At 45.3% G+C, this 16822-nt stretch overlaps 1 protein-coding gene across 2 annotated transcripts in view; it reads right to left on the bottom strand.

Moving 5' to 3' along the window:
* Bif (protein phosphatase 1-binding protein bifocal) overlaps positions 1-16822 on the bottom strand; it is a 42093-nt gene that overhangs the window by 20494 nt on the left and 4777 nt on the right. For both annotated transcript variants that reach the window (XM_076797748.1, XM_076797747.1), the window contains exon 2: positions 45-218. In XM_076797748.1, coding sequence (XP_076653863.1) covers positions 45-218 — 174 coding nt within the window. The remainder of the gene's footprint in view (positions 1-44; positions 219-16822) is intronic.

Raw genomic sequence — 16822 nt, 5'->3', positions numbered from 1 at the left:
CCGCAATCAACAGGTGTAAAAATGTAGATCAATGCAGGCGTTACCTTGTGATTCCGCGGCGTCCTCGAAAGATTGCTGCGTCCGTTGATGAGCACGTTGTCATTGAAGAACGACACGTCGCATGGCGAGGGTGGACCACCGGAGAGCTCCCATTCGGCGTCATCGGTCGTCGACGCATCCAACGTGGCGTCCAACACTATGATTCCGCCATCGCCGACCTGTAACCGAACGGAAAAGAAAACTTGAGCGCTCGGAATCGGAACGGTTATGCGTGGAATCCGGCGAGATGACTTTCGAGTCTCGACCGAGTTCCACGAAACGCGTGTCTCTCTTTTCGATCATCGATCCCGAAAAAATTTCGTTTCGTCACACCGACTGTCGCGTCACGCATTAAAACTGTTCGCCCACGCGAATTAACTTTTGCGAGAGTAGCTTCTCAATTCTATTTTGGCGGGAGATAAATTGAGAGATCTTTCGATTTCAACGAAATGGCGTTTGATTGATAAGGACAGGATCGGTGTTAAGTGAGCGGCTTCGATTTTATTTGATTTGTCGATGGCCGTGATGATTAGGTTCGTTTCAACGATGTAGAAAGCATTAATTAGCTCAGGAAATTGTTACCGACTCGCGTTCGTTTACGCGAAGCCCAATCCTCGTCGTTTCCACCTTCTAAGAAGATTTCAAGCGAGTTTGTATACCTATTCGCGCGTGAAACGCGTCGACGCGTGTCGCATTCCCGGCAAATAAACCTCTCTCTTTGCTACGGGGAACGATTGTAATCATAGTGATGCGGACGGAAGCTCGGTGAATAAATCCAGAGCTGTGTAACTCGCGAGAAATAACGACGAGAAAAAGATTCAGTAGCATCAAGCATGTTCTCGAACAAGTGTATCCTTGACTTCGTAAAAATCCGGAGAAAATTCTGCTGCGTTATCTGATTCAATCTTATCTTCAGAGAACCGTGCTCGGTGAAAAATAGAACGACAGAATAGATCGTTAATTAAGTGGCTGCAACTCCGGCGTCAATTAAAGAAAAACAATGGAGATAAGATTGCCGAATCAACTGCCAACGGTCGCGTTTATTCGCGGAAAATAAAATGCGAGAGTTTCGACACAGGTGTGCAAAATTGAACACCTGATAACATTGCGGACCGTAGGTGATTATTGAAATAAAGATGAAGAGACGAACCAATTCTCGAATAAGTAATTATTGCAATTACAATCATGTATTCATAGGAAATGATTATATGAATTTTCTTACTGAATATTACAGTAAAAATTGTACAAAGTTTGAATGAGGATAATCTTGTTCATTTTACAGTACAACACTCGTCAGCCATTCTTAATAATACTTAATTACTTAATAGCCGTTCACAAGCGTGGACCAATCCAACTGAAGAAATTCCCAATTGAACAAAATATTCAATAACAAGCGAATCGGTATTTTTGGCTGGGACTGTACCAGTTCGCAGGCCTCGAAAACCCGCCTCGCACGAAAATTATCTCTCGGATAAAGAATCGCGAATGCAGGGACCGTTTAATGGTACACGCTGCGCGACACGCGTCTCGCGAGACTATGGCCTTTCATTATTTCGTGAATGGACATCCTGCCGATTTGGAAACCGGGTTCTGAATGAAAAGCAGCACGGACGCGTCTTCGACACGCACCCCTGTCCTTCGACTTTGTCCTGTATTTCCTGACGAAGTCATTCGGCTGCACGATTGGCCAACGTGACGGCGAACCTTCGCGAATATTGCTGGTTGCAGACGCAACTTTCATGGAACCGGGGCTACTTCGAATGGCGTCCATATGTTGCAGAAATTATAACTTGTCGGATATCCAGCCGGTGTAATTGGAAACAAGTTCTGAAGTCGAGGCTTGGACGTTCCTCGAAGGAAACTTCAACCATTCTGTGCTTTAGGTAACGTGGAATGTTCGATTCTTTGATTTTACATTATTTATTTACTAAACTTACCACTAGATTTACGGGACCCCTTTTAAATTTACGGATATCGAGATTGTAAAGATGCAAGATTCCTTTGGGTATATATTATTAAAAAAATGGCTACAAATTTTGCCAGATTCATTCATATTATTGTTATAAAGTAATGTAAAATTTTTAGTGCTCCGTAAACCTAATGTTAAATAAATGATCAGTAAATTCATACGAAAAGGTTACGACCCCCACGAAATATGAAACAACGTGCAACAGTATATCAAATCAGCCAAGAAAATAAAAACGAGCGTAACATCATCCGAAAAGATCATCATCCCGTGCATTTCCTAGTACGGCGGTTCGATACAGTCGTAAAATCGATTTGCGGGTTCACGGAACCGAAACCTCGGTTTCGGTCGACTCGATCTCGCAAACGATTTCTCTAATCGAGAGGATCCACTCCGGGATCGATCTTGTGAAATCGAGCCAGCAGCGCCGCGGAGCCGCATCGTTCGATTTCCGGTCCAGTTCCGGCGTCGCAAGATTTTCGAAAGTAATTGTTCGTTATGCCCGATCATTTCCTTCCGTCGCTCTCCGAGAGAGAAAGAGAGAATTCGGGTTGCACGGCGATCCGTGGAAAAAATGCGGTCACGGATCATAACGCGAAGAAGCCGCATTACGGACGAGCAGAGATCGGGGCCGTGTAACGCAATATCGTCGGATTTGAATGCAACGTGCCTCGGACGCACCGGGACGAGAAGATATCGATCGCGAACCGTACGGATTTATCGATCACCGGATGGGAAGACAGCCGCGGCGATCGCTCGGACACCGTTTGTTCCGAAAACGGTGCGAATCGGCCGCGATTTCACTCGGCAGGCGACGAAATCAATGAAAATGACTTTGTCACTTGTGAATTTTTTGGGAAAAATTTCTGATGCAGTGAATTAATTGTTAAGTAAGCCTTTATTGGTAGCGCGTGTAGGCAAGCAGCGAAATAAAGAGTTAAAATCGTAAAAAGGAAATTTAGGAAAACTTCCTTAGAAAGTATTCTTACGGAACAAATATTAAAAAAAAGATAATTTAAGAATGTTCCCATAGAAACAAGTTACTGTAGAACGTTTCCTGAACAAGTTCTATGAAGACAAGCTGTTTCAAATAATATACTTGAACCATTTCTGCATTGCATAAAGATTCATTGAAAACGAAGCAAACCGAGAAAACAACATTTAATTTTCGACTAGGATTGTTCGAAAAGTGTGTGCTCCTGGAGATTCAGGTTGCGGCGAAAATGTAAAACGATACCGAATACAAACGGGCGACGGCGTTTATCCCGGGGCAAGGCAACGAAGATTTATGGGTGGCGCCGTGAGAAGAAAGTAATTCAATATTTCCGCTTTTCCCGGTGGCGGGCTCGTATCTCTTTGTTACGCCTTGCGTATTATGCAAGCGATCCCGCGAGATAACGCGGCCGTGAGAAAAATTGCTGGCCCATCGTTTACAGTGCAATCTCGCGTAACACGGCACCCGGCTGGATCAACTCGGACAACTTCGAATCAGCTGAACGAAGCGAACGGTTACGCGTGCTCGCGTCAACTCCTTTGTCAGCGGTTCGAGTCGAGCGATCGACACCGTGAGATCGCGTGGCGCACGATCCTCAGAAATGTTATTAAAATTTAGAAACAGCTGAACAGTCTTTTCGATTCATTCGCTGAATTTGTACTGCTTTCTAAATGCAAATTCTGTGTCACAAATAGACTGCAGATAAGCATTCATAACTGGATTGAAGACAGTCAAAAAGTTGAAAAAAATTTAATAGTATTCATTATTTACAATTTACGATAATGACTGAAGAAAGAGCGATATTTTTTTCTGGTTCCTGACTTTTGCAATGTATAAATTAACCCCTTAACTTGTACGCTCGAGTTAATTCGAGCGGCGTTGTATTTTATGCTGCTATAATTTTTCACACTCGAATATAATCGAGAATTGAAAATAACAATGTGAAAGCAAAGAAAAAAAATCGTATTATTGATATTTATCATTTACATGGGATTTTAAGCTGGAACACTTATTTATTCAAAAATAAAACATAGCCTTTTTCCATGGAACAAAAGCGCAGTATATCAAAAATTGGTTTTTTTATGGCCGGTTTAAAAAAAAACTGTGCGTTAAGGGGTTAAATGAGTTAATAAATGCATAAACTAGCTCTAAAAAAACAATACTGCGTTTTTCTTCAAATTTTCTCGTTCTTTTACCGTGGATCGAAATAGTTTGTAAAGGTATACAAGGGCCGGACCGGCTTCCGAGGGGACGTAGGACGGAAACTATGGCAATGAACCTAAGGACGAGGTCCCTGACTTCATGAGAAACTCCCAGGACGTTTCTTTCCATTATTCCGAGCGCAACGAGGTATCACTCCTAACAGGTTGGACCTTGAACCCTTCGAGAGTCCACGCGACGGCCCGGTCGCCTAACGATCGCATGCGAATGCAAGTCGCTGCGAATGCACCTGCGTTCGCGAACCTACACCCGCATTCGTTCCTCCGTAATGGCAACCCGCGTCTGCTCGATAGCGAAACTCTACTGTCAGTATCTGCGCCATTATTGGCTGTCGCTGAACCGACTTCGTTCAAATCTGCATATCATATCGGAGACAACATACTAAGTAAAAGGAACTTTTCGAAGAAAATCCGCAGTCCAAAAATTATATAACATAAATGCACGAGTTAAAATGAAAAAAGTAGTATTCGATAAAAACTTGTTGGATATCATTTGACACTAATCATTTTTACACGGATGACACTCGTCTGCAAACGAAATTGGAGCGAAACAAAATAACAATTCACGGAAGAAAATTGTAACTAATACAAGAAACAAGACGAGCAATAGACGCAGTTCAGAATTAAAATAAAATTGAAACGAAGACAGTGATGTACCGAGTTGCAAGAACCGAATTGCATATGCGTTGAGTTGCAAAAATTGTTGTATTGAGAGACGCGCGCGAGATTTCGCAGCGCATAGTTTTCTCGACAAGGACGTTATCTACCGTGGTTTCCGTCAGAAACGGAACAGTAAATCATGACCGCGAAAATGTGATAGCAGTGCGCGCGGATGCTTGTCGTTCTTATCGATGTGTCGTCATTCACAATGACACGTGCGACCGGATGCACGTTGCCCGCTGCGACCGTTCCCCTAATTTCCCGCTGACAATGATCTAGAGAGAGAGAAAGAGAGAGAGAAGCAGAATCAGCGCACACCGATTCGCGGGTACGCGTAGCGACCTGAAGAAGACGAACAAGATCAGAACCGAGCGGTCTTCGCCGTGGAGATCTCGGTCGAGACACGGTGCAGCACAACGTTGCAACGATTTAAGACAATAATAGACAGCCTCGAAACCGATTTTATCTGCATTAGCTCCTCGGAGCGCGACTTTCTCCCCTCTGTTCCACTTTTCACGGTGTTTTCCCTCTCGAACCGTCCTCGACGACGCCTCGGGCTCGAGAGAGGCTCAATTCGCGGATTGGTTGAATTCAAAAACTATTTAAAAATGCTTCCTCTTCTCCCCCTACCAAAAATATTCTATCCTTGTACCCCTAGAACAATCTTGTGCCTCTTCTCACATCTAGATCTACTCCAACAGCTATCAACAACGAATTTCTTTTTTTTTTTTAAATTAAAGTCAAGACATTTCACTTTCCAACGCGACAAGAAAGGACATTGAACTCTGCTAAACAATTATTAAATTATGGATTGGCGTGTCCGACAATTCTAAAAATATCAGCTAACTACGAAACCGTGAATACGATTTCAGTTTTCTGGAATTACCGGGTGCCTCATTTTTTAAAAATTCTATAAACGATTGTTTTATCGTTGGGACACTTCGGTAGGATTTTCAGAGCCCTCATGGATGTCTCATGGTTCTAATTACTGCACGGGTGCGTCGTTTCAGAGCGACGAGTTTATCCTCCAGGCGAGATCTCCGGGTTTAGCCGCCGTCAGCTTGGAACCGCGTGAATCAGCGAGAATTTCGCGCGTTTCGCGGAACCGGCGAAAAATGGTAACCGCTTTCGTCGCGAAAATTTTCGCGAGGCTAACAAGCGATGACTCCCCGTTTCGCTGCGTCAACCTTCTAAATTAGAGTCGGCGGGGAATGATTCATGCGTTGTCAAGATCGATTCCGACTCCGAGGTCGTTCTTGAGCTCCGTTCCATTTATATCGATCATCGTTCCGGGGCAATAACATCCTCCGAAGGGATTAATGGAACGATCGATCGATCTCTGATTGCCGATCGTGATTATCGAAATGACGCGAGACGGTCCGCGAAAAATTTCTTTGTGTATCCGTTGGTTGTTTCAGCCGATGTTGACTTTCTTAATTTATTGCAGTAGTCCTCATTTTGTCTAAATCGTCATTCAGATTTGTTGATGTTTATTTATCGTCGATAACCTTTGTCTGAACATATACGTTTGCTTAAACATCTAGAGATAAATAAGCTAGCAAAAGTGCTTCACGTATAATGCACAGTCTCGTCGGTTCGTGTGGCTCGTTTCAATCCAGTTTCTCTTTGTAACTATCATTATTTCAACTATCGCCGAACCCTGGTAATGAACCTCTGGCATGTGAACTTTCTCAAGAACTGAGAAACAACAATGAGATGATCGAAATGGCCAAAGCCTGGACTTCCAAACATTATTTCCGGGGGTGAATCTTTCTGCTTTGCAAAGCAGAATTTTTCTTTATTAAATGAAATTAAAAATCGAAAGTCAGTGGACCATTTCGACGACTCCAAAGGCGAAAAAATGGCGGAAATAGCAGAATTTGCACAGCAGGAAGCACCGAGATTAGAGAGACAGAAAGACCGTAAGCTTGCTATGGAAATATTGCTCCCCCCCCCCCCCTTGCGCAACCATAGATTTAATGAGCCATAGGGGTAGGTAAGTAAGGAAGAATCGAGCAACAACGCGGGCGAATGCAAATTCGCGATTCGCAGCTGTCCGCGTTGTCACTCGAGCTTCCTCAGGTGGGACCGTGCCGGTCAAGGTCAAACGAGGTCACGCGTTCCGAATTTCACCGAAGGAGAGAGGATGAGACCTCGTTTCCCGGCGAGAGAGTCCCCCAGTCCTCGGTCGTGGTCGCGATTCATCCCGGGGACCTTGCCCCCGGCTCTATTTGCCGACCGACCGATTACGACCGGCGGAAAAACCGCACGGCGGATAAATATGGCGGCCGAGGCTCGTTAAATCGATCCTACGCCCTTTAAACCCGGGGCTCGAACAGTCGCCTGATGATTTATAGGCTCTTAACGATTTCATAAGGACCGTTGTAAGAATTTGTTCTTGTTGAACGGGCCGTTGTAAAAACGAACGGTATTCTAGAGTATTATAAATCGCTCTGCGCCGCTGTGTGCTCCTGTTGTGAATGAAAGTTAAGATGGCGGCTGCCTGAATGGCCGTTCGACACGATTGTCGTTGCTAAATCCGAACGCAAACTTCTATTTTTCTTAATCGGTCTATAAATGTCGCGATGGAAGCGTACGCTATTTTTAGCCGACAGAAAATCAATTAGAAAAAACGTTGCTATGTCCGCTATCAAACAGGATCATGTACTGAAGATCAGATGTAGATTTATTGCTCGGTAGGTTTAGCGTTAAACAATTTATTTTCAGGAAGACTGACTACGATTAGGAACCAAAATAAGACACATTTACCCTACACTGGCCAACATTACGTTTTTTTTTTATTCTTTCACCATTTTCACGTTTGGTACAGCACATCGCGCACTGTGTTGGTGAAACGATTTCTATAGAATGGCTGTGCAAAAGTGTGAAGGGGTTAAGGTACTAAGTAAGTGAAACTTTGAAGAGGCGCGTTTTTCAGCGAAGACAGAGGCATTATACGGTCACGGGAGGTCGTTCGAGAGCAGAGGACTCGCCGGGAGAAGGTCCCCGATAGCCGATCAGCCAAAGAAACCGCATTCGCGTGTGTCGTGGCCTGGCGGGTGACATTCCATAAGCCGCCATGGGAATTCTCGTATATGGCCGTCCTAGAGCGACTCCGCGGGAGACGGGTGAAGCCGTGGAGGACCCGTTATCGGGTCCAACAGCCTGCTCGATCCTCGCGTCCGCCTTCTAAGGAGCAGCTAACGATCCCGCCGCTTCTGTCGCAACAACGCCACGATTTTTGGTATGTAGGCCGCGGCGACAATAGCCCTACCTCGTCCCTTACACTCCCGGTCCCACTGTCCCGTCAGCTTGATCGAAATAATTGAATTCTACGATCTCCTGCGACGACGCAATCGGTACCTAATTGGTACTAGACTGCGGTGTACTTTATGCCTTCGTGGCACGTGGAAGCTTGTGAAATGCAAGGAGACGAGCGTATTAATAAAAATTGTTATTTTATATTTGTCACGTGGGAGCTCCGATGCAATACACATTTACTTTCTTCAGGTTTTAACACATCGCTGTGATTACCAGTAACTACTGTACTTACACTTGACCTATCTCAATTCCTTAGACTGCGGATTTTTAAATAAAAATTGTTTGCATTATTTATGACTTGATGTTTCTCGAGAGACGAACTTCGCCTATTTTGTGGAAATGGCGCACAAGGTGCCACGAAACCGATCGATCTTTCGTGCAGGGCCTCTCGAGGTCTAGAATTTTTCGGCCGCAATTTTGACACCTGAGAATGCTCGCTTGGACAGGTAGAACCGGTTGTCCGCCGGCCACGCGATATTATCGATCGATCGGTGCAACGTTCGCTCCAGGATCGGCGCGAGTTTCGGTCGGATCCGATGATCGATGCCGAACGAGCGCACGCGTAGTCCGTCTGTTATCAAGATTAGTCCAATTTTTCTTCGCACAACGGTAATTGATCTGCCGATCTTACGCGTTCGAGACTCCGAGAGAATTTGGAGGCCAAGCGTGTTTATCAGATTGTACTATCGTCGGAAGGCGATTGGATTTCAGTTTGTTTACAGTTGACACCTCCGACAAACGCCAACCGGAGCAGCCGACTACAGCTGCGATCTATGGAATGCGCTCGGAGGATCGCGGAATCGGTGGAAACTCGCGAGCGGGCGAATAGTGTAATAGTTATCGGGCGAAAGAAGGTCAAGGATACCTTCTCGAGGCGCAAACCCGATTACCCGCGGCTGTAACATGGCAAACCTGCCGACGACACGAGAGAACAGTGGTTCTTCGCAGCTGCACGGCCGTTTTCGCGTTCCTTTCTCTACTGGTCGCGATCTGGCACGATCTCTTGCGATTTCCTGCGATCTTTTGCGATTTTTTGATATCCCCTGCGATGCTTTTGCGATCTTTCTGGTCGTTTGCGACCTCCTGCGATCCGTTTGCGATCTCTCGAAATATTTAGCGACCTCTTGCGATTATTTGCGATCTTCTCTCGTCTCCTGAAACTTCTTGCGACCCCTTACGACCTGCTTGTGACTTCTTGCTGCCTCCTGTAATCTTTTGCAGCTGATTGCTGCCCCGTGTAATTTTTTGCAACCTCTTGCGATCTTTCGCAGTCTCCTACGACTCAAACAGTATTGTCCACCCGCAAAAACGGTTGACACACTATGATTCCCGGCGAACAAACAGGGCGGATAGAACAAGTGACGCATCCGCGATATCGGATATGGGTGCGTTGTCTTGCTGGTTCTTCGTTACTAATCGATAATCAGCTGTCTGACTCACCGAGCCATACCCTAAACTAGTTCCATTGGCTTCCCGGCTGAAGACCGCGTGTTTGCGCGAGGATCAGCCTCGGTTGCTGTTGACTATCCTGTGACAATCGACGCGACGCGACGTTTGATACGTTGCTACCAAAGGTATCGGCAATTCGACCAGAATCGGAGCTCGGTACAACCTGGCGACGATCCAGGTACGTTCCGATAACATTGTCCAACACGAGTTTCATGTTTCGACAACCACGAAACACGATTCTTATGGATTTTCGATGCGCTGGACAATCGGAAAGCCATTGTTCTCTATCACTCTCAGTTCGTGCAAAAATTACAATTTTCAACATCAACAATTGTTTCTGCTTCGATCGCAAAAGCTGCAAGAATGATTACGAAAATGTTCCTAGATAGAACGGTATATTTTGGCAACAATTTTCTCCGGACACTTTTCAATTTATTTCACTAAATATAAACCAGGTTTTTGTGGTTAAAGGAGATAACGTTCTGAAAGTTGAAAGTTTAACTTCTCCGTCAGAATTAAATCTCTTGAAACCCGTGGATGACGGAGGAAGACAGAGGTTTGGATTCTTCGGCGTATCAAAATCTATGAGGCTACTGATTATAAATGGTCATAATTATCGAAATGCAAAAGATAAGTTAAAATTTGTTGGACAGTGTACCCGGCCAGCCAATGAAGACTCGTGCCACAATCTACAAAGATAAATGAAAGCTTGTATCTTCTGTCGATAATTTTACTATCGATGTACTAAAATCATTGTTACAAGTGTTGTGTAAATACGTTAGCCTTCCTCAATGACTTTCACGTATCTGTTACAAAGATTCTTCAATTTTCTACTTACTAGATTTCAGCAAAGGTACGTTGGTTCACCGAAAACATCTATCTCTTTCTCTATTTAATTCGTCTCTCATTTCTCTCTCGTATCCAATGATCACTCGTGTAAACACTTGCTCGAAGCACAAACATCAACAGAACGAGTCTTATCAAACCCATTTGTACTTCGGTTACATTATTCTCTCTCTCTCTCTCTCTCTCTCTCTCTCTTTCTCTCTCGCAGAATTTTTAATCGACACAACTGCGCACACAGCCAAGATAAACATCCGATGGAATCTCAGGAACGTTTCCCACTTCGATTCATCGATACCTCCGCGATAACGGTGTCAGTTTCGCGGAGAGCCACGAGATAAAGCAGGGATTATCTCGAGAAAATATCCCGGTTTCTGCGCGGAGTAGTTTTGTCGTAGTATGCTGAAGAGAGAAAAAGAAACGGCGAGTAAAACCGAACCGTTTGGCGAAAAGAGAAAATGGAGAAAAAGGTTAGACGGCGATTCGTTTGACGAAAGCGGAGCCGGTTATGCGAACCCCGGGTTACGTCAGTGACTCGAGCATTCGTTACGGAGTGAATCCGTGATAACAGTAATAACACAGAAAGCAAAGAAACGCGTTTAATGTTTACGCAATAGCGCATAATCGAGCTCCGCTTCCGGTATCCACGAGACGACGAGTTTAACAACGACTTACCGACAGTCGCTGACTTTATCGTAGCATTGCTACCTGGTTAGCAAGTGTGTCGCAAATGTGCCGGGGTTCCAGGTAATTCTTTTGGAATTTTTGAGGGGGGCAACCTGTGTAACCGGTTGATCAAATGTTGCATCCTTTTCAGTGAAATTCGGATCGCTCCGCGACTTCATTACGGAGCAACTTTATAAACTTCGTTTTATGCACCTACATACGGTGCTCACTTCAGGATTTTCTTCCTGGAATTTCGACGTTCGTTTTGCATGAATTTACATAATCAGCATGGTTTTATAATGTTCTTCACCATGGCGAATAAGAAGATTAAGACTTTAACTAGTTTGGTCAATGATTGTGATCATAAAAGCATCATTTTTACGAGAAAAGAAATTTTATTGAAAACTTCTAGTTTAACAACATGCTTAAATGTAGACGTTGTTCGAAGGAACATTGTACAACGTGCTCAAACCAAACAGAACATATATTCTAAAAATTCACTGTAGCGTTTGTTTAGAAACTATGACTTCGAATACTTAATGCATGCATCAACATATCCTGAAAATTTCGAAAAAATTCATCGCAGAGAATTCGGAAAAATTCGTAGCAGCGTTTCTCGAGGAAAAATTCGTAAAAATGGCCGCGTCAGTTTGAGAGTCGCTCTTCTCGAAGATCGCGTGGCGAACGTGAGAGGACTCGCGATGGCGCGAAAGTAATTACGGATTCTCAAATTTGGACGCTTCCGCGGGGCAATTAAGACGCGCCGGGACGCCACGTAATTTCTGCTTTCACCCGGGCGATAAACTTTCAAAAGATTGTGAAAGATTTCACCGTTACCGTAGCATTTAAATATGTGTATAGGTGCGCGTTCCACAGGACGTGGAATTGAAAATATTTACGAGCAGCCGTCTGGCACGGGAGAACGTTTCTCGTTCGCAGTGGATGGGCAACGACCAACCAAACACCCGGGATTTTCTATTTTATTTACACGGTTTCCGCTAGATTTTATTATTTATCATCTTCAAGACCCGTGCAAGAACGGCGAACAGTCGGCAATGTGGATGTTCGTCGAAATTTACGTTCTTCTGGATGAATTTAGACAAGCCGAGCCTAATTAAATTCCTATCGTGGCGTTTTGTAGATCGGTGAGATCTCGAGAATTCAACTAAACTCCAGCCACTTATAAATAAACCATCCGCGGCCTAGACGATACAGTGCTTTCAAGATTACGCAGAGAATGATGCGATGAAAACGACGCCGCGATTAGGAGACTACCAGACGATTACTGCATGTTAATTAGCTAATCTTGAGAACACTCGAAGGGGAGTTCACGTTACAATACGTAATTACACGGTGACTCACTGGTTCTAGTTGAAATGAAAACCTGTTTGTTTGCAACGAATTTGTGTGTAACGTTTTCCCAATTCCTGTAAAAAACCGATACTTTCCACGGTGCTTGCGCGATCAGTGTTCGCGACTTCTGGGAACCAATTTCCGAGTCACATTTTTCGCTGCTGTGCCCGTTTTAGTCTAATTGCACTAAATTGGCTAATTGTAATCTTTCAAAATCAGACTTGCTTTCTCGTTGCACAAACATGTTCAATTGCAGCAGCATTTTCATTTAAAATGATGAAATAAATGTGTTCGCTTTTGGAACAAACCTCTTTTCAATTTTCAAAATTCAGGAAAAATTCCGTCCCCTTCCGAAGCTCACGGACAACACTTTCAGCAATGAAATCTCATTTTTCTGTTTCGGCAGATAGGTCTAAAAATTTCTGTTCGCGCAGGCACCTTTAGAGACGATCCAGCGCAGCGGTCCCCGCACGCAGCGGTCGACGTAATTCATATCGTCAGGCAATTAATTGCTTTCCGCATTACGAAACGCTCCTCGTTTCAAGTCGGCAATCGCGAGGAATTCCACGGGAGGATCTCCGCCGGATTCTATTTCATTTTCCGCTTTTTTTCCCCTGGTCGAGTCAGCGGTTCCGAGGTTCTGTTTCCAGTGGTTTGCACCGGTTCAAGGTACACGAAGACGGAAAACGCGCGAGCGTGAACGAGATAAAACCCGTAGACCGTGGCCACGCTTCCGATTGTTCGAATCGAATTACAAAGGGCAGTCAAGGCCAGCATTTTCTCTGTATCGTCGCGACAAAAATCTGGACGACGAGATAAAGGGTAGAAGACGATCTTGGAAGTCACATGGAATACAGGAGAGCGTTCCACGACCTAATTTCGAGGAAGCGCGGCGTCGCGGACCGATCGGTGAAGGGAGCCTTTTACCTGGTTCCACCTCGGAGTCGTTCCGTATCTCAATCGGATGCTCTTGCGGATTAATTAGACCAATTATGACGATCGGTTGCGAAGCCGGCGATAATCGCGCGGCCATCGGAACGCGTTCTACGCGCCGCTGCTGGGTGCAACGCTCGAGATTGCGTAATTATTACGAGGTCGTCGAAGGTTAATTAACGCGACGGACGCGGACGGTTGCGCGCGGCTTGATCGCGTCTCCGGATAATCTCTCCTTCTTCTCGTTTCCCTGTCCGGAGCTACATTCATGCCGGAGCCGCTCAAAAACAAGCATACTTATTTCTTGCATTCACGGTAACAGTACTGCAGTCTCGTTCGCCTGTTAATTTGCCTGTATTCGTCGCGGCAATCTGAACAAAGTGACAAAGACTCGAATTACAACACTATTTTACTAGAGGAAGCTAAGGTGGTCCCTGAACATCTAAATGATTTTTAGTTTGTATCCGTCGTCGACAATACGTAAACGAAATGACAGAGAATAGCGTCTGTATAAGTGACCGTAAATATACAATTTAGTATAGAGGCATCACTGTACTTGCTTCCCAAAATTTGCATCGCTGATTAACCTAATAATTACTCTGCTCCCAGCTTAAAGCAAACACTTTCATTAGAAAATATGTACTAGAACGTGCATCCGCTCTCCGCCGTTATCACCGCTCTTACGACTTCTCCGGCAGCATAAGCGCAGCCTAATTCGAAACGCGTCGCGCGGGACTTGAAAACGAGCGAGCCTTTAATCGATTATCGTCGTTCACCGCGGTCCATATAATTGCGCAACCAGGTACGTACCCGCCGAGCCGAGAACCACGCCGCGCAACTTCGTTATCGCGGGATCTAAGGCCGCTTAATCTCCGTTTAATTACCGGCGTAAAGGCGGAGATGCAGTCGGCAGCCTCGGAGCCTATCGCCTGTGCTTGCACTCTCTGCAGCCATGCACCCCGCCAAACGATTCCCGTTTACACGACCTAATGCCACCGGACTAGCAACCCGAGACACGCGACCCGACGTACCCGCCCGATCACGCGTGCTGCGCGAAATTTTATCCCCGACAAGCTTGCTCGCACGATCCCGACGAGAAAAATGATCTCGGGACCGCGGGTACTCTTACCGGAGCTTGCAAACTGCTCGCGAAATGCTCCCCTGTGTGCCGCGATTCTGGATTTTCTGCGTTTATGGTCGGTCTGTGGGTCTTCATGCGAAACAAAAATTTGGGAGAAATTGGATCGAGTAAAAATTAATTTCATCGGAACGTGACGATGCGGAGGAAGCACTATTAATAAATTCGATAAGACGAAACTAACGTGACGTGTTAATTTTCTGTAGGTCTAAGTTTATTCTTTTTCTGCTTATGGTCGTCCTAAACGGTCTGCGAAGTCTCAAAGAGACGAAGAGCGCGAAGAGTCTACTTCTGGATTGATCTATTTATTTAAGTGTGAAGGGTGAGACGTTACAATTAATTTTCCCGAGTATTATGGAGTGTTTGTAAGTTTTCACGAGTATCATGGGAGAGTTTGCGAGTAGTTTTCCGATCGGCTGATTTTATCGGTCGTTTCGTCCTCGAGCCTGCAGTAATTCAATTGTTTTCGGACCAGTCGGGGCTTCTTCGACGCCGGGATATTCCGGATTTGAACCGAGCGTCGTGACATTTCGCTTAGGTCCTAATCTCCTGGAAAGCTGATTAAAGTTCTCGTCGATCACCTCTTACTCTTTTCTCGGGTCGATCCGAGCTACGAACGAAATACTCATCGAACAGGCATCGTCTTCTCGGTTCCGGGAAACCTTTCAGTCTCTCCAAGGACGCTCGATCATTTCCTCACAGATCGGAATGATCAATCTTCGCTACGCTTCCCGTTACAAGTGTCCATAATCGTAAACTGTACAAGTCTTCGTTCGGTGTTGCGCATATCGTCCCTAATTGACCGTACTTCGAAAGCAATATCGGAGAGTAGTCCATAAATATTATGGGACTAAATGATTATAGGGGATTGCGTGGAAGAAAGGCTGTTCGAGACTCCCGCAGAAGGATGCGCGAAACGATTATGGTACCTGGCGACGGGAAGCATAGAAGGTTTTCGCCTCGACATTAACTCTCCTGCTAACAGCTGTGTACGTTCTTTCCCGATGTGTCTCTAAAGCTTCCTGTTCTCGTTGACAAGTAGCAACATTTCTTTTCAGACAATTAATTTCCTTAGCAAGGATGACTTGTTTATTCTTGACACAGCTCGATAGCGTCATTATTCGAACTTGTTAATTGCTTTACGATAGCCAATTTCAGTTTGATAGATGTTGAAACTGCAGCAGTTAAATTCCCGCGAACAGAACACCTTTCGTTGCGTTGTCATTCATTCTCTATTCGTGTGGAGTAACTGCGCCCGAGGCACTGACAAGTGAACCGCGATCTTGTGAATTTAACTATAATTCGAACGTTACCGAACGGTCGTAGAAAATTGAGTACTGCCGTGAGGGTTAATCGGTTCGAGGGAAGCACAGTGGCACGCATCATGGTCAACTATAGTTCCCGTTTCGTGCGTTTCGACTCAGATTGCGCGTCCCGACGCATGCTCCAGTTTCCGGTTCGTTAAACGGTCGTCTCTTATCGAGTCCGCCAGGCTATTCTTCGGGTTGTTTCCGGCGACCGACTCGAGGCAGCCTTGTTACGGCCATTAGATCGGCCAGGGGGGCGATTTCGTGTGCGAGAGATCACAAATGACCGGCAAAATGCTCTGCGAGACGCCCTACAAAAAGCAGCAGCCCGCGTTCGGCCGGGCGATCCGAGTTCCGGGTTATCTAACGCGAGAAAGTACGATCCGGCCGATTTCGATCCGATCTCGTGGAACGCGTTCCTCTGTGGAACATCGGTCTCGCCTCGTTTCACCGTGAACTTGCGGCCAGCCTCGAAACTCTCGAGACAGGTGGCTGACGCGTAACCCCGGGGTTAGGCTCGAATCAACGCGTCATTTCTATTCATCCGTCTTCTTCGACTACTCTCTTCGTTTCCTCCGAGCGCCGGGGACACGAGGAATGTCGCGAGCCATTCAGAAAATTGGAGTTTGATGGCCCGTCGTTTCCCGCAGACAACGCAACGTCGTGTAACTTCGTAATCGCGTTGCTATCGTGCAGTAAAACTTTTTGTTGGATTGCTACATCGATGGAGTAGAAGAACCTGTTCACGATAATTTTTCAGAAGTGTTTTAAAGTATTCGTAAATTCTTTAAACGATTTTATTGTATCGACAACTAAGAATTAAACATTTTTTTTTTTTGGAGGTTCCTCTCATTCGACATAACTCTTTCATACCACGTTTGTCCGAGCGTGGGCGTCGTTACAATGACAATGTGTACGGCCGAAGCTTGTCTC

The sequence above is a fragment of the Halictus rubicundus genome, chromosome 12 (assembly GCF_050948215.1).
Source record: "Halictus rubicundus isolate RS-2024b chromosome 12, iyHalRubi1_principal, whole genome shotgun sequence".
In the NCBI taxonomy this organism is placed as follows: domain Eukaryota; kingdom Metazoa; phylum Arthropoda; class Insecta; order Hymenoptera; family Halictidae; genus Halictus; species Halictus rubicundus.
The sequence above is the reverse complement of the archived record's forward strand: the minus strand, read 5'-3'. Positions and strand labels throughout refer to the sequence as shown.